Genomic DNA, 27,537 nt, shown 5'->3' with positions numbered 1-27,537 from the left:
AAGGGAGAAGAGAACAGAATATTTTCTAATAACCTACATTTTATCTGGAGCAGATATAAAGCAAGTGGATAGTCAATAGCAAGCGAAGTCCAGTTCTGGGAGGGTAATACTCAGAATCCCTTTAAGACAATTTGTACAAATGTCTTATTTATGTGGTCCGTTTGCTTTACCATGCACACAGTGATTATATGTGCTTTAATATACACAATATTAATCTGAAATCATGACACACTGAGGCATATGAGTTTTATTTGATACAAAGAATACATTTTATAAATATATGGTTGTTTTCCTAGTTTACTATTGAAACAGCATGGCCTGAAACTTTTTTAAAAATTTGAAAACTCTTTATATGTATTCCTTAGAAAAAAGGAAGCAAATGATCATCATTGTATCTGAAAAGTACAGTGATTTAAAATAAATCACAAACTGCATCGTTGCCTTTTTAATGTAGATGGAGAAGTTTTTAGTATCGATTCTATCATCTCTTCAAGATGATTCTCTGATTTTTGTTTAAGCCTAAGATGTAATTTATTTGCACCTAAGCCATCACATCTTGTGGGGTTCTCATGAAGTATTTCTCCTTATCTATTATTTTTAAAGAACAAACAAAACCACAAGGCACTTTGTTTATCCTATGAGCTATTTTATTTTGCAAACGAGCTAAGCAGAGCACTGATCTAAATTTGCTCCAAAATTTTCTTGGATTTTCTAAAGTAGGCTTTATGCAGACTATGTGTTAAATCATTCTTTTTCATTTTTCTCTCATATCCAAATTATGAGAAATCCTCTTAAAAATAGAAAGTCATCAATTAGATGGATATTCCTGTGAACTGGCTACCTAAGAGCCATTTATAATTTCCTTTTACCTTGTCTTTTACTTCTACAAAGGCTGAAAAATTCAAATGGTTTTCCTGTATTTCCTTGCTGCTAGGAGAGGCCATGTGATCCAGTTTTGGCTAATGAGATGTAAGTAGAAATCTCTGGGAGGAGCTTCCAGAAAAATATTTAAAAAGGATATAAAACCTGGCTGACATGTGCTATTGCCTGCATCAGACTTCACCTTTTTTTCTTGAACCACGAAGACAAAAATCCCATGCTACAATTGATGAAGAAAGAAGCCATACTCCTTGATTGTAGTATTATAATGCTTTAAAAACTCAAAGCACATTTAAAATAGGGAAGAAATTATTAACATACTTGTTTTTTTAATGATGATCTATTTTCTACCCAAATTTGCAATATATCCCAAATTATCAAATCCCACTCCCTAATGTTTTCTGATGTCTTAAGAAACACACTAATCCTCCTCCCAGAATTATTAAATTCGAGCATATGTAATTTAATGCCTGAGATACTTATTATTGTTGACATTTTTAATACCAGATGTAATTGGTAACCTAGAAGTCTTTCTTTAAAACTACCTATGACATGTACTAGGATCTAAATTGAGTCAAAATTAAAGTCTTACTAACCTTTGCTACAAAATATTAAAGCTGTCTAACCTCATATCTTTGCGAATAATACAGAAAATTGAAAATGCCAACAACGATGGCACGTTATGATCAATCCAAAGTAAAGCCAAAAATTTACTCACACAATAATGTTTTTCACACAGTCACGTATTTCAGAACAAGTTCTAAAACTAGTTATTTTACTCCTCTGAGGAGTTGCTTTAAATTGCTCGAGATGTAACTTAGAAGAAAGCTAAAGGAAGAACAATCAACAAGGAAAGGGTACACCTTCCTTAAAAGCTGTATTTTGTCCATGTTATTCCCATGCTCAAAATCTTTGAGTTTCCTACCAGTTTCATAAATTCAAACTCTAGGTCAGCCCATCCTCCTTTTCCAGCTGCTTCTCCCTACTTCCTCACTCTGAAAAAATTACTCTAATTTCTTCCGAAAGATATTCACACTGTCTGATTTTTGGGATCTTCACATTAGTTATTACATAAAGAAACTGGAAACAACTTAATATCAAAGGACTATACCACGTATTGTCCATTAAAGATTTAGTAGCGTTTTGACTGTTGTCCTAGAAAATCGGGGACATACTTCTACTAAAGTAATTATTCACTGTTTATCTGACATTTGAATTTAAGTGGTGCCTTGTATTTTCACTGGCAACTTTGCTCCAGGGTTCTCTCTTTAGTGGCCTTCTCTATTATCACCAGATCTAAAAAGTCCCCTTTGTCATAACTTACAGCTCCTTTGCATAACCCTATTTTCTTTTTTTTTTGGAGAGATTTTCACTGTAGGGCGCGTGCGCTCGCCAGACAGACAGAGAGAGACATAGAGACAGAAAGCGAGAAATCACCCCCCAGGGGGGATGGTCACGCCACAATCCCTTCTCCTCCATTCTCCTCTCGGGATCTTGGGCATGCACGCACACGCGCCCGGCGTGAGATTTAAGCCACCGGGTCCGGGACACGAACCGCGGTCGACTACGTGGGAGTCCAGTGACATAGCCATTACGCTAACTGCTGGTTCCCCATAACCCTATTTTCTTTATCTTAATTTTCATCATTCACTTTTGGAATTTACTGATAGATTGCTATATCCCATCTCTACCATACAGTTCAACTTCCCCATTTTCTGGTCCCACAGCAAATCTCTAACTCAATGAAAGCGAGACAAAAATAGCATCTTTTCCTGTTTTTAACTGTTTCCCCAGTATCTAAAACAGTACCTTGCATAAAGAAGTATTCATAGAAGACCTACTGGATAAATAAATGCTCTGAATCCACATGCTTTCTAAAGTACAGTGAAATCACTTCTAAAACCCATAACTAAAACAATTATAATGTTCTGAAAGGAAAACTAGTCAGATTATGTTTCTTATGCAGATTATTTGAATTCTAACTACAGTTTCATGTGATTTATTGTATTACCAATGCTGTATTATAACAAGACAAGCAAGAACTATTTGTAAGTACTTGTACCAAAAATAATTCTAAGGCTAAAGAAATATTAATAGAAGCAAGCTTAAAGGATAAAACTTTATCCAAATGTAAATCTATATAAAACCACTTTACCATCTTAATAGAACTCCGTTGCTTTTCTTCCCAAACACCACTGCTCAACTCTAGTGTGCAATGAATATTTGCCTCTCTGTCATAGGATCCAAAGATGAGTAGCCTGTAGTGTAAATAAAAAACAAGGAGAGAATTATACTAGTCATGTGCGTTAACATTTTTCTTTCTGATCATTACAACAAGATGTAATACATTACTCCATTACTATTACAGGTTTAGTAACATAAAAAATTTAAATCGAATGTGGTACACCCTCTAGTGGAAAAGTGAAGTAAAGCTAAAATTAGGTGAGATTCCAAGACAGGCTGTTTTTAGCAGCTAGGTCAGACAAATAGAATGAATCACCCACTCATGAGATAAAGAAATAAGCCAAATATCTATATATACTAACAAGAGCTACAGAACTTTAAAATAGACTATAGATTTTACAAGAAAAAAATAGTAAGTTGCAGAGTGATGCACATAGAAACCATCTCTGTAAAAATTTAACATGCACACGAAAGTACAATACGGTTGCTTATAAACATACATATACCTTAGGTAATGTGACCTTGGACAAATTATGTAACTGCTCTAAACCCATCTCCTCCACTGGAAAACTGAGGGCAAAAATAGTACCTACCTTGCAGAAAGCTACAGTGATAATTAAAGATAATGCACAAAAGCCATTTAGCATAGTGCCTAACAGACAGTAAGGGTTCAACAAGTGCTTATTTCTATTATTATGTTGGTAATAACTGTCAAGGAATAATGGCATCACCTAATTTTACTGTTTAAAATTCAGATCTGAAAAGGATATAAGGTCCAATCCTGGACTGATAAAAAAGTTTATTTTTGAAGGAAAAAAAAGTTGCCCATATGTCCAACTTCTCTATTTATTCACCTTCAAAATAAGAATGTAAATCTGCTGATTTGTGTCAGGAGTGAGCTTGAGAACAGACATAGCATTACTCGACAATTTTGACAGTCACCCTATTATTTTATGTCCACGTGAAGATGATGGGGTAAACTGAGATAATGAAAGAAAAGCGGGTAAAACATATAAGGAAACTTGAGAAAATCAAGTCCTAAGATTGGAGATTTCAAGCAAATCAAGTCCATACTTCACAAACACAGAAGCCTAAAACATGACAAAACCAAACACCAAGAATCCCTAAATTTTAGTTCTTAAAAAAAAAAAAAATCTTAAAAGGATATTTAAACTTAGTGCTTAACCCATTACCAAAAAGGAAGCAAGCCAAGACAGAAAGAGGATTCATAATTATAAAACATTGAGTTTTAAAAATGAGAATTTTCATTCACCAAAGCTCTGCTGCCACCATCTGGTCAAAGAGGAAACTACTTATGTGCCTTCACCGTTATGCAGAGAAGGCTGTGTGCATCAGCTAGTGTGCTGAATTCCAACAGATAGTAATTTTCACGATTTGAGAATAAGAAAGCAGATTTCTCAGGAATTCTCCCTTGAAATCATAAGTTATTCTGTATTTTTGGTAACGTTTCAGAAATGTTTTTAAAGAGAATAATACAAAATTGCACAAAAATGAACTCAAAATAAGCCAGAGATCTGAAAAGTTAAGAAAAAACATTCTCTAAGAATTTTTATTGTCTTGTAGTAAAATTTAGAACCTTGTCCTTATAAATGATAAACCCTCATTCTTGTCCCCTTTCCTTGAGAACACTTTTTTAGTTGAATCTTTAGGTTGCTACTCCTAAAACCCAAATAAAGCTTCTCTTTCTTTTCATAGATTCAGAGTTTGAAATTCATGACAGGACACCAAAAGCACAAGCACCAAAAGAAAAAACATAAACTGGATTCATCAAAAAATACATTTTTTGTTATTTCAAAGGCTATCACACCATCTAGTAAATAAAAAGATAACACACAGGATGACAGAAAATATTTCCTAATCATTTATCTGATAAAAGCCTAGTATCTACAAATATCAAGAATTTTTACAACTTAAGCATAAAAAGGCAAGTGACCCAATTAAAAAATGGGCAAGAAATCTGCACAGGCATTTTTCCCAAAGATATGCAAATGACAATAAGCACATTCATATCCACTAGAAGGGCTATAATAAAAAAGACAATAGCAGGAATTGGTGAGGATATGAAAACTGGAAAGTTCATACCCTGTTGGTAGAAATGTAAAAGAGAATAATAGCCACATTGGGAAATAGTTTAGCAGTAACTTAAAATGTTAATGTACAGTCAGCATATGAGCTCTTAGTATATAACTAAGGAAGATGAAAGCATACATTAAAAACAAAACAACAACAAAAAACAAAACACTTGCACATGAATATTTATAGAAGCATTATCCATCATAGCCTAAATCCAGAAAAACTTAAATGTCCGTTGAGTGATAAATAAGCTAAATAAAACATAGCACATCCATATCATAGAAATGGAAATGAAGTTCTAGGCCAAGCTACAATATTGGATGAACCTTGAAAGAGTGCTAAATGAAAGGTGTCAATCACAAAGAACCACTTATTGTATGAACTCATTTATATGAAATATTTGGAATAGGCAAATTTATAGAGACAGAAAGTATATTAGTATTTACTTGGGGTTAGAGAGGGTACTAGAATGGAAAGCAGATTGGCTGTAAAGGGGTATCATTTTGAAAGGGAAGAAAATGTTCTAAAATTAGATTGTGATGATGGCTGTACAACCCTGTAAACAATATATACTAAAAAACAGTGAACTGTTCACTTTAAATGGGTGAGTTGTATAGTATGTGCACTTTATCACAATCAAAAGATAAAAAATAGTAAGTGATCATAAATAATGAATCATGTTTCTATGACCAGATTATATTAAATGTTTCAAAGGTAATAATAAATGTTGAGTTTATTATTATGAATTCATGTTGAGACAAAAATGTATTTCAGTAAAGTGTAAAAATGATCTTTACCTGATGTAGACAATTAATAAGAGAAAACATTAAAGGAAATTTTTTTAGTTGCCATAGGATATGTGTACACTCCAGAGGGAAACAGAGGCAGAAAGACATAGGGAGAAAAAGAAAGCCCTTCCCAATGGGTGTGGTCATGCTGCAATCCTTTGTTCATGTCTCCACCTTGTTAGGATTTTGGGCCTGTATGCACACACACACGTCTGGCATGTTTTTCAAGCTCCTGGAACCAGAATTTGAACCGCAGTGGGCCATGGATCTGGTTTCCCTTAACTTCCAGGCTACAGGGCCAGCCCAAAAGGAGGATATTGTAAAACAAAACTAACTCCAAATAAAAATAACTCAAAATACTGAAAAATATCACAAGTATTTCCTATTTAATAGTTACAATTCTTTTTTTTTTTTTTAAGATAGAGATTTTTGCTATAGGGTGCATGAGCTGGCCACAGAGACAAAAAGCAAGAAATCAGCTAGGGGGGTGGCTACACGACAGTCCTCAATCCTTCCTCTCCAGTTTCCTCTCGGGATTCTGGGCATACATGCACACATGCCCAGTGTGAGATTTAAGCTGCTAGGTCCGGGACTTGAATTGCAGCCAAATATTGTGAGATTCCAGTGACATAGCCTTTAGGCCATCTACTGTAAATATTCAAATACTGAAAAATGCCAATACATATTATTATTCTAATAAAGCTACATTAGTGTCTTTAGAAAAGTTAATTTCATTACAACAGAAGCATGTGTCAAAATTACCAATGTATGCATTTATTTTCCTCTGAAAACTTATTCCTTAAAAAAGAGATTATTTCCTAGGATGTCTGTCTATAAAGTATAGTATGTTCATAAACTTATAATATCTATTTGTGAGAATGACTCGCCATTAGCAGCAAACGAAGCAAGCAAAAGTCATACTCAAGACGGTTCAGATTGTGACTTGTTTCTTTCCTACTAACTCCATATTTAGTTCCTGGGTTGTAATTCCTTATGTCATTGTTTTTTGTGTATGCTTTTGACTTGACTTCGGTGAATTCCTTTTACCAATAATGACTTTATGTTGACTGTCAAGCTTTTAATTCTCAGAGGAATTAAAGTATTTCCATTTTCTTGATATGTTGACTATCTCTTGCGATTTGGTCCACCTTCAGAAAAATCTAGCCATGTCCTACTATTTAAGACACATACAAAACTCATCTGCCTTTGAAACAAGTATAGATAATCCCCAACTTTCATTTTTTCAACTTCATTATGGTGCCTTCCACTGTGTATGCTAATGGTGAGCAACCATACAATGATTCTGTTCTTCACTTTCAGTACAGTATTCAAGAAATTACATGAAATAGTCAACACTTTATTATACAGGCAGCTTTATGTTAGATGACTCTGCCCAACTGTAGGCTAACATGTGCTCTGAGTGTTTAAGGGAGGCTCAGCTAAGCCCTGGTGTTCAGTAGGTGAGGTATATTAAATGCATTTCAACTTAAGGATGTTTTTAACTTACAATGGGTTTATAAGGACAAGACACCATCATAAATCTAGGAGCATTTTTACCTCTATTTCCCTAACTTGTCCTGGAAGGAAGAAGCTGCACCTTGTTCTTTATACTTTCTAGAATCTAAACAATAATCAATACTTGATGATCAAATTAATGTCATGACACCGTAATTTTCCTACACTCAAATCCTTAGTATTCCTTCATCTTTCTTCACCAGTTATAAGGGTCACAGTTAAAGATAGGTTAATGAGAGAAAAGCATAAACAATTTATTTGATCAAAATTTTATGTGATGTGAGAGCCTTTAAAAATGAAGACCCCCAAATCCAGAGAAGACTGTCTTTTATATGTAGGTCCAACAGTGAACAGCCATGAAGAAATGTGATTGGGCAAAAGTGTGTATTCTAATAGTAACAGACTGAGACCAAGTAAGACCTGTCCAGATTCTTAATGACCTATCTCTGTAGCATGCTTTCCCTCTGTGTACTGTGCAGGACACTTTATGGAGAGTTCTTACACAGAATGGCAAGCAGAAAGGTTAGGGTAGTATTTCTAGTTTCTATGACCCACCTTCCAACTATACCTGTGTATAGTTCAAAGTACTCAGCACATCAAATAACCATACTTTGGAGTGTCATTTTCTGTGCTCCAGGATCCAAAAGCTATCGATATTATCAAAGATTAAAACTAAAAGAAATAAAGCTGTATTTCAAATGAATAAAATAATCACACTGAAGAGGAAAAATTAACTAGTTTATAAACACAGTACTTGACCACATGCCCTCAATCTCGGATAGGGTAGGGGAGAATACAAACGAATTTTGAACTCTTTGTAGTAAGTAATTTGTTGGAAACTATGAAATACAAAATAGAAGAAGTACCAAGGCAACGAATAATCCCATAAGGATGGACTGAAACTAGAGGTATGAGGTGAACACATAATGTCTAAATTATACATGCAGACGTGCGTACATATGTATAAACACAAATGTGTGTGTATAACATGTATATATATATATATATATACACACACACACATACATATACACCTAAGTACACTTCCTAACTCTGTCTACTAGAGGGGCCTATAAGCATATAAAGTAGCAACAAAGACACCCAACACCCAGATCTTGGTTTCTAATACCTTTTTCTACTAAAAGAAAATAGGACTCTTCAGAAAAATTGCTAATTCTATAACCACTGCAAAGAAGATCCAGGGCAAGCCTGGAATACCTTGTTGTATGAGAAAGTAATAAAGTACCCACACTACAAGGCAGAGTTGTGTAGCAGCAATAGAGATGTGTACATCACAGAGCCTAGGCTATTTTCAATCTGGCCCTTTGAAGAAAAAGTTTGCCATTTTCCTCCTTTATGGAGGCCTATGTAATTGAAGCACTGTGAGTAAGATGCTAGGCAGGGGATGGTGAAAAAGAAGCTAGAGACATAAGAAGGAATTGCAAATCACAGTGAGGACCTGAATCTATATCCCAACAGTAATAGAGAAGTTAAAAAGTTTTAAGCAGATGAGCCAGCAGGTGGTGTAGTGATTAAAGAGCTGGACTTCCACATGGCTGACTGTGATGTGAATCTGGGACCTGGCAGCTTGAAAATCATGCTGGGTGCATGTGCACATGTGTTAAAATCCCAAGAGGAGAATGAAATAAAAGGGGCTGCAGCATGGCCATTCCCCTGGGAGGTGATTTTTCACTTTTCCTCTCTGTTTCTGTCTCTCTCCAGTTAGCACATGTACACTATGGCAAAAACCTAAAAAATAAAGCAATGGTAAATAAATAAATACATAGTTTTAAGTAGGATAATGACTAGCTTGAACTATGATGCTAGCAAAATAAAATAAGGAGATTAGGCAAAATTTTATTCTTTAAACTTTACCAGAGGAGTATGTGCGTTCACCAGAGACAGAGAGAGGAAGAGGGAGAAAGCACCTCGTACCACAATACCTTCTCCTCCATTTCTCCATCTGTTGGGATTTGGGGCACTAGGCGAGATTATTTCTGCGACACCTTCTGGTCTAAAATGTTAAGAATCCACAAGGGTTTACAGACTGGATCTGCAACTTCCCTGAGTATTTCCAACTATTACAAACAATTCTCTAACTTATTATACTGTACCTACTGGCACAGTAAGTTAAAAATAAGCTAACAAGCATATGCATCCGAAAATTTTGGGACTATTGCAAAATAAATCCTTCCTTCCCCACTCATTAGACTACTTTCTAAAATATGATGAATTTTTGTATGCTGGAAAAGACTATCTTTATGAAATTAAATTTATGAGTAAAGAATTTACAGGTAAACAATTCAATATAAATGAACACAAATGGAAAATAAACACAAATATTCTTAAGTACATTTTTACCACTTTCTTTTCCATAATATAGTAATGAGAAATGAAGAACATACCTGCTACATTCTAACAATGTAACTTTAAGACGGCCTTCAGTAAGTGCCCATTGTTGTATATGGATATGCTCTTTATCTTCTTCGAATCCTTGCAAGGTTTGGTATGGAAAAAACGGCTTAAACCTGACAAAAGTAAAGATAAGTCTAAATTTCTGAATAAAAAATATCACAGTTTAAAGCATAACAACACACCTACCTGTGAAAAGAACACAAAACAAACATCTAATATTACATATGCTCTATAACACCAAAGCTTAGCAAACTCTCCCATACCTGGCAGCAAATATGATGCCTTTCTGTGACACCCAAGAATTGTCTTTTTTTTTTGGGGGGGGGTATGCCAACATTGACAAGGCAGGATACTTAGAGCAAAGAAAAGGAAAATCTAGAGGCAGATAGTAAGCCCTAAAGTTTGGGTGGACCAGATGGGAAGAAAAATTCAGAATGTACTGTTCCATGGAAACAATATAATAGACAGAAATTAGTATATGATAATGATATTAATAATAGTAATCATGACCACTAATGTCAGCAAAGCAAACTATTCATCAGAGGTGTTTACTATTTGCCAGACAGTATGCTAAATGCCTTACATACGTCATCTTTTTTAATATTTTCACCAGAGGGTGATATTACTCTCCAGATAAAAGGAGTGAGATTTATAAGGTTAAAGAATTTGTCCAACTTTACAAAGTGGTAGGGACACTGGACTTAAGCTATTCTGACTCTATCAATGCCCAAAGTACATAAAACCTGAGTTACATATAAATAATTTAGGAACTTATGTGTACAACATTAAGACCCTTGTTTTTATGGAGAAATTTATGGCTGAGCTATAAATTGTGGGCTTTAAAAACCTTTTTGGGGGGGACCAGCAGATGGCATAATGGTTATGTTGCTGGACTCCCATGTAGTCAACTGCAGTTTGAGGCCTGGACCCAGCGGCTTAAAACTCACACCAGGCGTGTGTGTGTGTGTGTGTGTGACACCAGGCGTGTGTGTGTGCCCAAAATCTCAAGAAGAGAATGAAAGAAAAGGACTGCAGTGTGCTCATCCCCCTTGGGGGTGATTTCTTGCTTTCTCTGTCTTGCTGTCTCTCCAGTAAGTGGACGTGCCTGATAGCAAAAAGCTCTCTTAAAAAAAAAAAAATTATACAACACTTAAAAAAAAAAAAGGTTTGCTATAGGGTGCATGGGCTCACCAAGAAAATTTAGAAATTTAGAGACAGAAAGAGAGAAGAGAGGGAAAGTGAGAAAGCATCCCCCAAGGGTGATGGCCATGCTGCAGTCTCTTCTCCACTCTTTTCTCAGGATTATTGGATATACATGCACATGAACTTGGCATGTTTTCCAAGCCACCTGGTCTGGGTTTTTAACTGCACAGTCAGCCATATGGGATTCAGCTACCTTAACCACCATACCAACTGGCTGGCCTACAGGCTCTAAAAAAACTTTTAATTTGGAAGGCTAGATGGCGGCAATAAAACATGGTCTCTGTAAGGCTGACTTACAAGGGAGGGTTTCACCTTCACTCCTGGAGACCTCTTGGAGTATGCCTGCTGTGTGTGCCTGTGGTACAGTATGGGCTGCTGGTAGATCAAAACCCCAAGATCCTGCCGGGAAAGCCTTCTCTCTCTCCCACCCCATCCCTCTGTTTTTCTCACTCAGGGAAGAGGTAGGTAACAATGTCAACAACAGCTTTTAAACTGAAATACAATTTACATTCCTTCGTTAAAGCAGAGGGGAAAAAAAAGGAAGAGGAAAAAAAAAAAACCAGACTTGAGGTAGTTTTCAAATTACCTGCACTATGTCACTAGCCATGACCCTTGCCTGTTCAAAAGTTTTAATGACTTCCCAGTGACCAAAAAAAAGTCCAACACAGTATTTCCAATCACACATTATCTTAATATAAGCCTTCCAATCTGGGAAGTCAGGTCATGTACCCAAATGAAACTGCATATTTCTGCCTTCAATCCTTTCGTATCAAGTGGAGTTCTCTGTACTCTCTCCAAGGCCATTAAAATCCCACCCTCTACGCTTAGCTTCAGGTCCTAGTGCATAGCAGACCTCACAGCTGGCTTTACTCTTCTTTTTCCTGCAGTCGTTTAAATTGCTGTGCATTTATGTCTAGAAATTTCAAATATGACCTAGTCTCACAATTCTTTGTTATCAGACAGGGCAACCCATACACTATCAGAACTAGAGTATTTGTTGAGTGAATTTATAAAAATGCAATTCTGGGGTTGGCAGGTTGCATGGTGGTTAAGAGTGCTTGACTCCCATATGGCCAACCGCGGTTCAAGTCCTGGACCTGGTGGCTTGCTTTCTGACTTTCTGTTTCTCTCGCCATCTCTGATTCTGTCCCTCTCTGGTCAAATTTAAACAAATACACACATACATAAATAAAATTAAATAATTATTTTTTAAAAAGTGTAATTCTGGGCCAGCCCTGTAGACTAGTGGTTAAGGGAACTGGATGCCAGATGGATAACTGTGGTTTGAATCCTGGCCCAAGAAGTTTGAAAAACACAGGGCTCATATGCATGCATGCCCCAAATCCTGACAGGATGAAGAAATGAAGAAGGAACTGCAGCATGTCCACATTCCATCAGGGTTCATTTCCTACCTCTGGTAAATGCATGACCCTTCTGACTTAAAAGAAATACAATGCTTAGCCTAGTTGCAGTAGTGCATGTGGTAGGACACTGCTGTACTGTAACTGTAGCCACAGGGGAAGGCCTGGGGTTCAGATTCCAGGCTGAAGTGTGAGGGCAACCCACATCCTGGCTGACAATAAGGCTTGAGGAAGGATCATGGCATGGCAGAACCTAGGGGGGAGGGGGAGAAGGGTATCCCTGTCTCCTCATCTCCCCCCCATTTTTCTCACTTACTAAAGAAGAAACTTTAAAAGGCAAATCCAACACTAAAAATGAAATAAACACTTAGAATTCTAATTCAATAGTCCGCTATGGTTTACATTGAAAGATAGTAACAGAGGAGGAAAAAATGCTGTTTTATAGCTTCCCGGTAAACAGGATTAAAGGAAAAATATCTTCTAATTAAAAAAAAAATCATTTAATTTTTTATTTATCCATTTATTTATTTATCTTAATTTGACCAGAGAGGTACAGAGTGAGAGAGAGAGAGAGAGAGAAAGCAAGCCGCCAGGTCCAGGACTTGAACTCTGGTCGACCATGTGGGAGTCCAGAACCCCTAACCACTATGTCACTTGTTGGCCCTGAAACCCCAGAAAAATAACTTTTAAGGCAACATAAGCAGGTGTACTCACTGCTTTCCCCCTGATTCTGAACTATCAATACTTCACAAAGCAGAAAGCCCCTTTAGTTTCTCCCAACTAATTTGCACTTGAAGTCATTTGATTCACACAGATTGGCACCAAATTTTTGAAAGAAAAAGAAGACAGGAACTGAATTTATCATATTTATAAATTCTTGCTATGGACTGTTTTTAACATACAGGGCAGCTTATGGCACCTGAAGAACATATATCTTTTGTTACTCTAAACAAATACAAATATGATTTTATGGATTAGAAACTCTGAACTTAATTCAAGTGAACTAAATCACGGCTGCTCTAAAAATCAACTGTTCTTGGTAAGTATAAAGTTAAATTCATTAAGAGTTCTCACAGGAGTGTGAATTGAATGTTATGTTATATCAAACGCAAAAACTGAATACACAAACAAAACCATTCTTATCAGACCCAACTCAAATTGATTGGGGGCCTTGGGGAGAAATGTTCAGAAAGTTTGTTTGCCCATTAAAAATTTGCAAATCAAAACTCACCAGCTGCTGCAAGGTGCCAAGTACTCTTTCAAAACAGCTTATATAATTTTCCCTTTCCTAATAAAACCCCTATCCTGCCATTGTTCTATGGCCATACCAGTAGCCACGTGACCTTCTCATGTGTCCTGCATGGCAATCCTAACTTGTACACCCAAATAAAGTATTTTATATTTAGCTTTACTTTCATTTAACTTTGAGAAGAGTAAAGTCCAATTTGAGTTTATTAATGCCTGGAAGGGGAAAGTTGCTAAGAGTGTTTATGCACATTAATATATTAAAATGAGAAAAGTTCCATTGAAAATGAGTACACTAAATGAGATAATGTTGTTTGTTTAGCAAGAAAAAAAAGAGAATCTGCACATTCACATTCTCTAAGAATATCTGGTTTTCTTTTAAGTCCAACTTTTTAAGTATTCCAAATCTATAAGAAACCAAATGGTGAAACAGGCTATCTCTATCCCCTACTTTCATCTTCCCATCCTACCACATAATCTCTATTCAGAATTCTTCAACTCAAAAACATTAGTTTTTTCACTCAGGTTCCCAGAAACCTAGGCTTTTTTTTTTATTACCCCACGTTTTTGCCATAGGGCATGTGAGCTTGCTGGAGAGAAACACAAAGATACAGAGGGAAAGTGATAAAACACGCCCCATGGAGGATGGCTATACCCACTACAATCCCTTCTTGTCATTCTCTTCTGGGGATTTTAGGCACCAGCATTATTTTCAAGCTATTGGGTCTGGAACTTGAACTACAGCTGGCCATGTGGGAGTCCAGCACCTTAACCACCATGCCTAGGCTTCTTTGACAAGCTACCTGTACTTGCGTTGAAACTGGTAAGAATAATTTGTTGTTGTTGTTGTTAGAGATTTTTGTTATAGGGTGTGTGTACACACTGCAGACACAGAGATAGACAAAGAGACAGAAAGTAAGAAATCATCCCCCAGCAGGGATGGCCACACCGCAATCCTTTCTCCTCCATTCTCTTCTTTGGATTTTGGGCACACACTCACACACACTGGGCACAAGTTTTTCAAGCCACTGAACCTGGAACTCAAACCGTGGTTGACTATATGGGAGTCCAGTGAATTAACCATTATGCCATCCACTGGTCCCATGAACAGAATGATTTTAAACCAAAACATTTAAAGCCACTAGAAGTGGTCCTAAAAATGAACAGCAAGCAAAGAAACACCTATTTAAGAAAATCTACAAAAACTTGGTAAGAAAGCTAAGTCTGTGGTACTTGAACCAAGACTACATCCTTTCTCTCCCCAAGTTCAGGTGGACAGAGACTACACTCCATACTGGTGTAGCTAAGAATACAGGATTCCCTTGCCTTTCAGCTCACAGCTTTAGTTTTCCCTGGGTGGAAGCTGACATCAGGGTTTTCCTTTCCTTTCCTTTTATTATTTTTTTTTTTTGGAGAGGTTTTTGCTATAGGGCGCGTGAGCTTGCCAGAAAGACAGAGAGACAGAAAGAGAGAAATCACCACCCAACACACACACTGTAATCCCTTCTCCTCCAGTCTCCTCTCAGGATCTTGGGCACACACACGTGCCCAGCGTGAGTTTAAGCCACCAGGTCTGGGATTCGAACCACAGTCGACTACATGGGAGTCCAGCGACATAGCCTCTACACCAACTGCTGGTTCCAACATCAATGTTTTTCATCCAGCTCCTAGCTACTTGTTACCAAAGCTAAATTCTGGACAAGTGCAATCAAGAGGTGGGAACTCCTTTCAGTCCAAACTTGTGGAATGAAGGGTCTACCTTGGGCACAATACACTGAAAATACTGGGGCTTCTATGATCCTTGCCTGAGTTCTCAAGGCGGTGGTCCCATTATGGACAAGGCAAGCTAAGAAGACCTCAGGCTGTTCCACCTACAACCAAGTGCTTAATTCCTACAGTGAGACTTACCCAGAGTGAAGCTTGCCATTGTTCCCACCATTAGCTCCAGAGTCCTGGCTCAGGTATTTTTCTGAAGGTGCAAGAGAGGCAGTATAAAATGCTTATCTCTGGAGTGCTTCCCAAAAGACTAACCTCCTTTACAATAAACTATGGAGAAGCTCAAACCTAAGGGCACTACTGAGAAGACTGGCGGCTGTGCTGAAAGGCAATGAGAGGAGATTCAAGGATTTAAAGATATAGCCACAGATATAAACTGTAGGCTGTTGAGTTTATAGGCCAGAAGCAAGAAATAAGGGCTGGAAGGAGACCTGTCAGAGTCAAAACATATTGAACTCTGACCTCAAAAACTATTTCCAAAGGAGCCACAATTTGATAGGCATAATCTCGGAGATTTAACACTGTAGGGAGTAGAATGTAAAGTAATCGAGGCAGTCAGTCACTAGAAAAGAACCAAGTAAATAACAAGCCCTTCGGACAGGAAGACCAGTACGCAGAACTGCTACAATATATTAAACTCAAATGTCTAGTTTCAAATAAAAAAATTATGAGACATTCAAAGAAACAGGGAGGTATGACCCACACAGTAGATAAAAAGCAGAAGCACAATTGCCTATGAGAGTAACCAGATGTTGTATTTAACAGAAGACTTTAAAACAACCATTATAAATATATACACAGGGAACAAAAGACATGATTTAAAAAGTAAAGGGAGGTATTAAGACAATGTCTCATTAAACAGAGTATCAATAAATAGAATATCAATAAAGACATAGGATTTTTTTTTTTTTTTTTAGGTTTCTGCTATAGGGTGGGGGCGCTTGCCAGAAAGACACAGCGACAGAAAGTGAGAAATCCCCCCCCAGGGGGGATGGCCATGCCACAATCCCTTCTCCTCCATTCTCCTCTTGGGATCTTGGGCACGTACGCACATGCGCCTGGTGTGAGTTAAAGCTACCGGGTCTGGGACTCGAACTGCAGTCAACTACATGGGAGTCCAATGACATAGCCATTATGCCAACAGCTGGCCCCAACAGGAGTTATTTTTAAAAGAAACAAATTAAAAATTTGGATTTGAAAAGTACAATAAGGGAAATAATAAATTCACCAGAAGGTCTCTCAAAAACAGATTTGAACTGGCAGAATAATTAGTGAATTTGAAGACACAATAACAGATCATACAAGCCAAAGAATAAGGACAAAAAATAAAAAATAAAAAATAAAATGCATCTTAATCAAACATGTGATACCATTAAGCATACCAACGAACGCATAATAGGAATACCAGAAGGGATGGCAATAAAAATATTCTAAGAAATAAAGAAGTCAGCCAATAGACCGTGAAGTCACAAAGACCACATATCACACAATTCCATTTATATAGAAATCCAAAACTGGGCCAGCCCATAGCATAGTGGTTAAGGTGGCTAGATCCCCATGGCCAACAGTATAGTTTGAGTACTGGACTGGGTGGCTTGAAAAACATGTGCATGTGTATAAAATTCCAACAAGGTAGAGAAATGGAGCAAGGACTGCACACCACGACCATGCCCTGTGAGGGGGTACTTTCTCCCCCCCCCCCCACACACACACTCACTCTCTCTCCAGTGACTGTACAAGCCCTCTGGCAAATAGAAAACAAAATAAGAAAAAAATCCAGAATAGAGCAGTTTACAGATATAGAAAGTATATTAGCAATTGTATAGGACTGGGGTAGATAAGGCTATAAATAGGTGGACAGTTGGAATAAGAATTGTATATCATCAGTAGCTGTTATTAAAAAAAAAAAATCAATGGGAGATCTGACACACAGTAAATGCTACAGCCAAAACAAGTAACTGTATTAATCTGCTAAGGCTTCCACAAGAGAATACCTCAGTCTGGGTGGCTTATACCAGTTTATTTTCTCAAAGTTTCAGAAGCTAGATGTGCAGGCACGGTTTAGTTTGTGATAAGGCTTCTATGCTTGGCAGGCAAAGGCTGCTTTCTTACTCTGCCCTGACATGGCCTTTTCTTGGTGTGCATATTCTTTGTGTTTCTTTATCTTCCGATAAAGACACTAGTTTTGTTCGATTAGGGCCCAATCTTACAATCTTATTTAACCTATTTAGCTCCCTAAAGGTCCTAACTCAATGGTCACACTGAGTACTGGGGCTTCAACATATGAATTGGAAAGGGAGGGGGGGGGGACAAAATTCAGTCCATAACTGAACTCAAATATAAATTCAGGGCCTGTCATATAGCCTAGTGATTAAGGGAAACACATCCCGCATGACTGACTGGTTTGAATCCCAGCCCCATGGCTTGAAAAACATGCTGGGCACGTGTGCACACAGACCCAAAATCCCAACTTTCATAACTTTTCTGACAACCCAACATAAAGGCCAATCAAGGAAGACTTAACAATGAATAGAACATAAACGTTATCAATTATTTAAAAATAAACATATAATTCAGTGAATATATGTCACTATTGAACTAGTGAACATATATTCACTATTGAAAACAGTGATATAATTATACTAGAGGAAGGCAGAAGAAAAGGTGAGAGAAGGTATTGATAGCCAAATTCTCATTTATTTTAGAAAGTCAGTCAATAAACAATGTCTGAAGTTGTTCAATCAAGTATAGTTGTATGTCATTATTTAGCAATACAGAGGTAATACCATAATTGTTACTATAGTTAACATTTATTAAATACTTAGCATGTAAAAGGCATTATATTTAATAACTTAATTACAACAATTCTATAAGTACTATAATTACCACTCATTTTGCAGATAAGAGAAATAAGACATAGAGAGGTTAAATAATTTGCTCAAAAATGCTGACCTAATAACAGTATAATCCTCATAAAAAGAAATTCAGCAGTCTAGTTTCAGAATCTGTGCTCTAAACCAGCCTCTAAAAGTTGTTAAAAAAACAGGCCCAGCACACAGTGCTGTGACACAATGGCTGAGGTCACATGGAAGGCCTGGGTTTGGTTCCCGTTCCAATCTAGTTAGGCCAATGCCTGTGGTCCTAGCTGGCTAGGAGGCTGAGCAGGAGGATTATGATGAGCATTTGTTGAAAATGCCTGTCTCTCTCTCCCCCCATGTGTTCTCTCACATTAAAAAAGTTGTTAAAAACAGATGTACACTTGACCTTCCAACAAAATGCATTTGAAATGTGTATGTCGGTCCACTCATGCAGATTTTTTCCAATATATTAGGAAAATTTTTAAAGATCTGTAGTAATTTCTTTCCTTTTTTTTGGAGAGGTTTTCGCTATAGTGCGCGTGCGCTCGCCAGACAGACAGAGACATAGAGACAGAAAGCGAGAAATCACCCCCCAGGGGGGATGGTCACGCTGCAATCCCTTCTCCTCCATTCTCCTCTCGGGATCTTGGGCACGCATGCATACGTGCCCAGCATGAGCTCTAAGCCACCAGGTCCGGGACGCGAACCGCGGTCGACTACGTGGGAGTCCAGCGACATAGCCATTATGCTAACTGCTGGTTATGTGTAGTAATTTCTTAAAAGTTCACAATTGAGAGAAATGTTAACAAATGCAAAGATGGAGTATTAAATCCTAACTACATAAAATGAACTATATTAAGTACGTACTATACTACTATATTAATTTCATAGCCACCTCCCGTTGCTATTACAGTAAGCTCAAATATTGCGAGTATATGATTAAAACGTGTGAACCTATCTCTATATGAGTTTTTCTCTCTAGTAAATTGCTATTGCAATTTTAAAAAATCTCTTATTCTCACATATTTTTCACCATTTTTAGTAAAATGCTGCAAACCTTGAGTACCACCATAAAATTTTTATAATGATTCATTTTATTCCTGTATTGGCTAGGCTAGTGTGAAGCAATCCCATTGATTACACTGGGCTACCATAAAGCAATCGTATTACTGCTTCTTGGCTATTAATATATGAATTGCTATACCTGTAAGTCAATGTAAATTTCTTTTTCACATCGTCTTTTCATGATGACCACTGTAAGTGATATGTTTAACACCTATAGCGTTTTTATCATAGGTACTAACAGATGATTTATTTTGTAAACAGATTATGTAAACTTATAGTATTGATACAGTTCTTTATGTTTTTAATTTAACTTTATTTATGTATATATTTATTTATTTAAATTTGACTAGAGAGGGACAGAGTAAGAGAGAGAGGAAAAGTGAGAAAGCAAGCCACCAGGTCTGGGACTCGAACTGCAGTGAGCCATGTGGGAGTCCAGTACTTTATCTGGGTAAAGTACAGTTCTATACAGTTCAGTATTTTCTTTTCCCAAAAGTTTTCTTAATAACATTTTCTCTAGCTTACTTTATCATAAGATCATAGCATATAATATATATATAACATACAAAATACATGTTAATCAATTGTTTATTTTACATAGAGGTTTTCAATAAACCATAGACTGTTAGTAGTTAAGTTTTTGGGGAGTCACAAGCTATACACAGGGTTGCCATTGTAGTCTGGTGGTTAAGAGAAACCAGATCCCACATGGCTACTACAGTTTGAATTCCAACCCTGACAGCTTGAAAAACATGCTGGGCATGTATGTGTGTATGCCCCAAACCCTGATAGGATGGAGAAATGAAGGAAAATGGATTGCAGCATGGCCATGCCCTATGGGAGGGTGCTTTCTTCCCCTTCTCTCTCTCTCTCTCTCTCTTGCAAGCGCATGACACATCTAGCAACTTAAAAAAAAAAGTTGTATATGGATTTTTAACTGCATGAGGGGCTGGTGTTGTTCAAAGGTCAACTGTAGTTACAAATAACTGTTTCTTATGTGTGACTTTGGGCAGGAAAGTAGACAGTTGACGAAGCAAAATGCTGAGTTTCATTATAAGTCCTGTTCTATTTGAGTTTTAAATTACGTGCATTAGCTAAAATGAAAACACAGATAATAGCAAATGTTGGAGAGGATGTGAAACTGCTGGTATAGACTATTATCACTACAAGTCATGGATTGCTTAACGACAAAGATTTATTCTGAGAAATGTGTAAATAGGCAATTTTATCACTGTGCGAATATTATAGCATACTTACACAAACTAAATAGTAGAGCTTACATCACACTTATGAATGGTATATTATATATTATAATATTATAATTATATATATTAATGTATATAATATAACTATATTATATACAATGATATATACAATATAATTATAATATAGTATTATATTATGGACCGTGGTCATATATCTGGTCCTTTGTTGACTGAAAGGTCATCAGTAGATGACTATTCTCTGGAAAACTGTGTTGCAATATCTACTATACCTGAAGAGATGCATACCCTATGACCCAGCAATCCTACTCATAAATAGAACCAACTGAAATATGCACATATGTTCTCAAAAGTCTTGTGTAAGAATATTCACAATACTATCTAATGTCCATCATCAATAGTGGATAGCTTAAGGTATATTCACACAATACCATATGCCACTGTAAGTATAATGAACAAGCTACATGTATATGCAACAATAGGGAATAATTTCACAAAGATACTGTTGAGTCAAAGAAGCTACACACACACAAAAAAAAATTCAAAAACAAGCAATAAATAAGTAAAAAAATAAAAGGCAATCATAGGCTGGCTGGTGGCATCCATATTTGGATTCTACACCACCTCCGTCACGACCAACTATGCGATATGATTCTTGGACCCAGCAGCTTGAAAAATCCACCAGGCATGTGTGCGTGCATACCAAAAATCCCAAAAGGAGAAATGGAAGAAAAAAGGATTATGGGGTAAATAGTCCTCATGAGGGTGCTTTCTCAGTTCCAACTCCGTCTCCACTGAGTATACACACCCTCTAGCAAATTTTTTAAAAAAGAGAGAGGGAGAAAAAAAGTGCAATGGAATTAAAAGTCAGAATAGTAGTTCCTTTTAAGGCAGACCAGGGAAAGTTAGCAGTGACTGGACAGTACAAGAGGGCTTTCCTACTGCTGACAATATTCTACTGCTTGTTCTGAATGGTTTCATGGTTCTGTTCTTTGTGAAAATTCACTGAGCTAAATTCTTAAAATTAGTACACTTCTCAGGTGAGTTATAATTTAATCAAAGTTTAAAGAAAAAAGCATGCATACTTTCAATGTGTATTACTTTTGTACATTTAAAAATATGTTTAAATTTATAAGAGAACTAAGCCTTCTCCTCATATGCGAATCTGAGAGAATCTTTTATAACATCTAAAATATGTTTTTCAGTTTAAGATGTCTCTTCAAGAATGCACTATGAGCATCCGAAGTGCCAGCTGGTGAAATCTCCATTGCATGGCAGCAGTAAAACTGTTTGCAAACACTATGATCTTTAGAGAAAAAGAGTTTACTACAAACTCAGTAGAAAAATATGCTGAGGTCTAGGTCTACTCTTGACTTCAGCTGGGCTTGTGTGTTCATGCCCAAGCAATAAATCTACTAGATTTTTTAGCTCAATAAAAGGGAATACTTTGTAACAATTAACACTAGTCAAAAAAGGACCACAACTGTCTCAACACAGCAAGGCTTTTTATCTCTAGAAATATTCAGGCAAATGCCAGTGAGAATTTGTCAAGGAGGGAAGGTGTGAAAAGAACATAAAAGTTAGAATCATATGAATACAGACAGTAGTACCAACTCCATAATTTACAAAGTATGTGAGTTAAGCAAGGTTTTTGTTTTTACTTTTTCCTTTAAAATTGCTATAGGGTGTATACACTCACCACAGAGAGACATAGAGAAAGAGAGGGAAATTGAGAAAGCACCCCCAGATCATATGGCCATACTGCAATCCCTTCTCCTCTGTTCTCTTCTCAGGATTTTGGGCACCCATCTGCTCAGCATGGGCTCCAGGTCCAGGACTCAAATGATATAGTCAACCATATGGGATCCAGCTGCCCTAACCACAATGGTATGGTTCATCTCCTTGAACTTCAATTTCTTGTTCAAAAAAGAGGGGAGGGGAATCATGCTTGCTCTTGTCTGTAAGAGGATGAAGCAAGATGAATTCATATGTTAGCACCTTTTAACGTGTAAGTTATCATATTACTGTTATTTACTAAATGTATATTTCTTTTTTTTTTAAGAATTATTTATTTAATTTTATTTATTTATTTTAATTTGACCAGAGAGGGACACAGTGAGAGAGAGAGTGAGAGAGTTGGAAAGTGAGAAAGCAAACCACCAGGTCTAGGACTTGGACAGTGGTTGGCCATGTGGGAGTCCAGTGTCCTTAACTACCATGTCACCTGCCAGCCACAAAACACATATTCTTAAAATGTAAGGAAAAAAAATGTAAGGAAGGTTCAACTAACTACATTACCTCATAGGTACCTTCCAACTCAGTCTCAGATTCTGCCCATGTTTAAGACTGCATGTTTTATCTTCCACACCCATATACTGAGACCTCAATTTATGGGACATGTAAATAAGGCTTTATGAGAAAATATTCTCTTTTTTTACAGCAGCATTTTTCTATCCAACGCTCAATAATTCAAATTTTAGCAATTAATCAATAAGTAGGAGAGAGAAAGTGGGAATTTTAGACATTATTTAGACCAACTTCCTCATTTCCTTGTTTATCCTTGTAAAAACAAGGAAATGAAGGATGTAGAAAGTAGTTTGCTCATACAACTAGTCACTAGCAGCCCAATCACTGGAACTAAGCCCGAATCTTATTTTCTTTGTTTACCTATACTAACATTCACCTAGCAGTTACATGCCAGCAATTGTTCTAAGAGTTTTACATATATCAATAATGCATTTAATTCTCAAAACATACATAGGAGACTCTTTTAAAAAAAATTTAATTGACAATAAATATATACTTACTGTACTCAATGTGTTGTTTTGAAATACATACACACTGTGGAATGGCCAAATTGGGCTAACTACCATGTATGAATTACTTCATAAATATTTATCATTTTTTTGTCATGAGACCACTTAAAATCTACTGTCAGCAATTTGTAAAAAATACACATATTATTAACTGTAGTCACCATGTTGTACAACAGATCTCATGAACCTATTCCTCTTATTTCATCCAAAGTTTATATTCCTCTTTGATCAAAATTTGCTCTCTCGCCTCCATGGAGCTTCCCAGCCCTGGTAACCATGATTCTACCCTCTACTTCTCTAAGTTCAATTTTTTTAGATTTCACATATGAAATGGGAGGGTACAGTATTAGTCTTTCTGTGCCTAGTTTATTTCATTTAACATACGAATACTGTTCTCCAGATTTATCCATCTAATTTAAAATGACAGGATTTCCTTCTTTTTATAAGTGGAATGGTATTCCATTGTGTATTTATACTACATTTTTCTCTATCTACTCATCTGTTGATGGACACATATATTAATTCTATATCTTGGCTTTTGAGAATAGTGCAGCAACAAACATAGGAATGCAGATTTCCCTCTGACATACTGGTTTCATTTTCTCTGGAGATATTGCCAATTAGTGGAGATCCTATGGCATTCTATTTTTAAACTTTTGAGGACCCTATATACTGTTTTCCATAATGGCTGCATTAATTTACATTCCCACCAAGTGTGCAAGGAAATTGTTCCCTCTTCTCCACATCCTCATGAGTATTTCTACAGAGAAACCTTTCTATAGGTGTAACTGCTAGCTCAACAAGACCACACAAATCAAAATTATCCTCTAAAAGAGTTGTGCTAAGTTATGATCCCATCAAAAAGGTGTGAGCACACTTCCATTAGAATGGCTAAAATTAAAAAGACTGTACCAAGTGTTAGCAAGGCTGCAGGACAATTGGAACTGTCATTTATACATTGCTGGTTGGAATATTAAATGATACAACCCTTTCAGAAAATGATTTGGCAGTTTCTGAAAATGTAAAACATATACCTGCAACATCAATTTATTTCTAGATTATTTACAGAAGAAATGAAGACATATGTTACACAAAGCACAGAGTATGTGCGTTTGTAGCAGTTTGATCTGTAATAGCCAAGAATAGGAAACTGTCCATATAGCTATCAGTAGGTGGCTAGATATTAAGTAAGTAAGTAAACAAACAAACAAATAAATAATAAATATTATAGCCATTGATCAACAGATAGTGTAGAGGTTAAGGCGGCTGGATTCTACATGGCTCACTGTGCGGCTGAAATCCCAGAGTTGGTGGCTTGAAAAATATACCAGGTGTGTGTGCATGTATGCTCAAAATCCCCAATGCAAATAAACTATTGATACTCACAACATAAGGAATATAAAAATCATGGTTGAAGCCAACTGTGGTGACTCGGCAGTAACGCAATGCTCCACGAGGCTAAAGCCATATGGGAAGATTCCAGTTCCACATCCCAAGTCTCATCGTACACACTTACAAGATCCTAGCTGACTGAGGCTGGGGCAGGATCACAGCATGAAAACCATCTCAGGTGACTGTCTCTCTTCTTCCTTTCTCTCTCTCACTCACAGAAGAAAATAAACTTTAAAAACATTAATTATTGAAAGAAAGAAGCATGATCACCTCACATTCACACAAACAAAAAGTACATACTGTGTGATTCCATTTATATGAAATTCTAGAAAAATCGACTACAATAGAAAACAGATCAGTGATTATCTGGGGACAGTAATACAGGAAGGGGTGATTAAAAAGAGGCACAAGGAAATTCTCAGAAGTGCTGGACTTGTTGGTTATCTGGATTTAGGTGAGATTTCATATGTGCATATGGTAGCTTTCTCCCCCTTGTTTGCAGTTCAGCTTCCCATAGTTTCGACTCTAGTCCAAAAATATTAAATGAAAAACTCCAGAAGTAAATAGTTCATAAATTTTAAATGTGCATCATTCTGAGTAGCACGATGAAATTTTGCACAGTGGTCTCATTTAATCCCTACCCAGGATGTAAATCATCCTTTTACCTTGCATACACTGACCACATTACACTCTATATGCAACTTAGTAGCTGTCTTAACAATCAAAAGAGTTTATAAAGTGCTCAGTGCTAGTCTTGGTTTCAGATATTTACTGGGGGTATTGGAACATATACCCTGTGGGTAAGGGGAAACTACTGTATAGTTTATTATATACCAATCATATCTTAGTAAAGTTGCATTTTTTGAAAAAGGATGGACTGTAAGTGCCTAATAATTCCTATAGAGACTTATTGGGTGTGTTTGCTCACTGGAGAGAGAGACAGAGACTAAGAGGGAAAGTGAGAAATCACCCCCCACCCAGGGGCAATGGCCCTCTTGGGATTTTTGGGTATGCATGTGTATGTACCAGGAGTCATTTTCCAAAATGCCAGGTCTGGGTCTTGAACTAGGCAACTGCCCATGTGGGATCCACATCTTAACCTGTATGCCACCTGCTGGCCTCCACAATGTTGTTTCTACTACAGCACATTACCTAATAAATATTTGCATTATATAACCTAAATAATTTCTACAATATCACAGTATCTCACTTTTAATGGTTTACAGAAAGTAAATTTAACTATTATCACATGTTCTCTATTAGGTTTACTTTAGATTTCCAACACCTGAGATTTTAAAACAATGTTTCTTATGTTCCCCAAGTATTTTTCTAAGTTTTGATGCTGAGTAAGATATAAAGAACTTAATAAAATTGTTTAATAATCTATCAATAGTGCTTTGCAGTCCTTGAGGGAACAGAAACCAATATATAATACCAGCAATGACCTAACCAGTGCAATTTTACAGTTATAAAACTTTCTCATCTTACCTTTCTGAAAAAGACCAACATTAGACACAGCATTTTAGAGGGAGGAGGTATATGGTCCATGTGATTAAAAGGTCAACTAATTTTTTTTTCTTTTTACAGGTTTTCACTATAGGGCGCATGTGCTCGCCAGACAGAGAGAGACAGAGAGACAGACAGAAAGCAAGAAATCACCCCCCAGGGGGGATGGTCACGCTGCAGTTCCTTCTCCTCCATTCTCCTCTTGGGATCTTGGGCACGCATGCACACACGCCTGGCATGAGTTCTAAGCTACCAGGTCCAGAATGCGAACCGCGGTCGACTACATGGGAGTCCAGCGACATAGCCATTACGCTAACTGCTGGTTTCCAAGGTCAACTAATTTCTGTTCTAATAAAAATTCATACTAATTCACATATAGGGAACATGATGAATGAGCCATTTATGAAGACTTACACCTTGATGTTTTCTGATTTGGAGACGCTAAAAAATGTCCTAAGCTATTGGGTCATCAGGAAAGTCATGACTCATTTTTGCATAGAAAAACACATCATGATTTTCCTGATGACCTAATAGATGTTAAAGAAGTATTAGTATGATAATTTTTAAGTTGCTATAGTGGGGTTGAGCTTTTAAAAAAGAAAGAAACAAATCTACATATTTAATGTAATCCCAATCAAAGTGCCAGAGACATTCTCCACAGATCTAGAAAAGACAATCGTACAATTTGTCTGGAATCATAAAAGACCTTGTATTGCCAAAGCAATCCTGCACAAGAAGAGTGGAGTGGGTGGCATCTCACTCCCTAACCCGCTACAAAGCTGTGGTAATGAAAAACAGCATGGTATTGGCACAGAAACAGACAGGTGAATCAATGGAACAGAACAGAGTACCCAGAAATAAACTCCCAGACATAAAGCCAATTGATTTTTGACAAAGGGTACCTACCAGTCAAACCAGTGGGGAAAGGAAAGTCTTTATAACAAATGGTGCTGGAAAAACTGGATATCCACCTGCAGAAAAATGAATCTGAACCCCTACCTTTCACCAATGACAAAAATCAATTCAAAGTGAATCAAAGATCTAAACCTAGGGACCAGCAGTTAGCATAATGGCTATGTTGCTGGACTCCCATGTAGTCGACCGCAGTTCAAGTCCTGGACCCGGCGGCTTAAACTCACGCCGGGTGCGTGTGTATGCGTGCCCAAGATCCCAAGAGGAGAATGGAGGAGAAGGGATTGCAGTGTGGCCATCCCCCT

The 27,537-nt window shown here is 37.0% G+C and overlaps 1 protein-coding gene across 1 annotated transcript in view; it reads right to left on the bottom strand.

Annotated features, from left to right (window-relative positions):
• The window catches only part of PDZD8 (PDZ domain containing 8), a gene marked incomplete at its 5' end in the record, with an annotated part of 95,339 nt that overhangs the window by 37,752 nt on the left and 30,050 nt on the right, over window positions 1-27,537 (bottom strand). Inside the window, 2 exon segments of the mRNA XM_014583338.2 lie at window positions 3,035-3,137; window positions 9,866-9,988. Of these exon segments, the coding sequence (XP_014438824.1) occupies window positions 3,035-3,137; window positions 9,866-9,988 (226 nt within the window).

The sequence above is a fragment of the Tupaia chinensis genome, unplaced genomic scaffold, assembly GCF_000334495.1.
Source record: "Tupaia chinensis unplaced genomic scaffold, TupChi_1.0 Scaffold000069_1, whole genome shotgun sequence".
In the NCBI taxonomy this organism is placed as follows: domain Eukaryota; kingdom Metazoa; phylum Chordata; class Mammalia; order Scandentia; family Tupaiidae; genus Tupaia; species Tupaia belangeri.
Note: the sequence above shows the minus strand (reverse complement) of the source record. Positions and strands in the feature narration are given on the sequence as shown.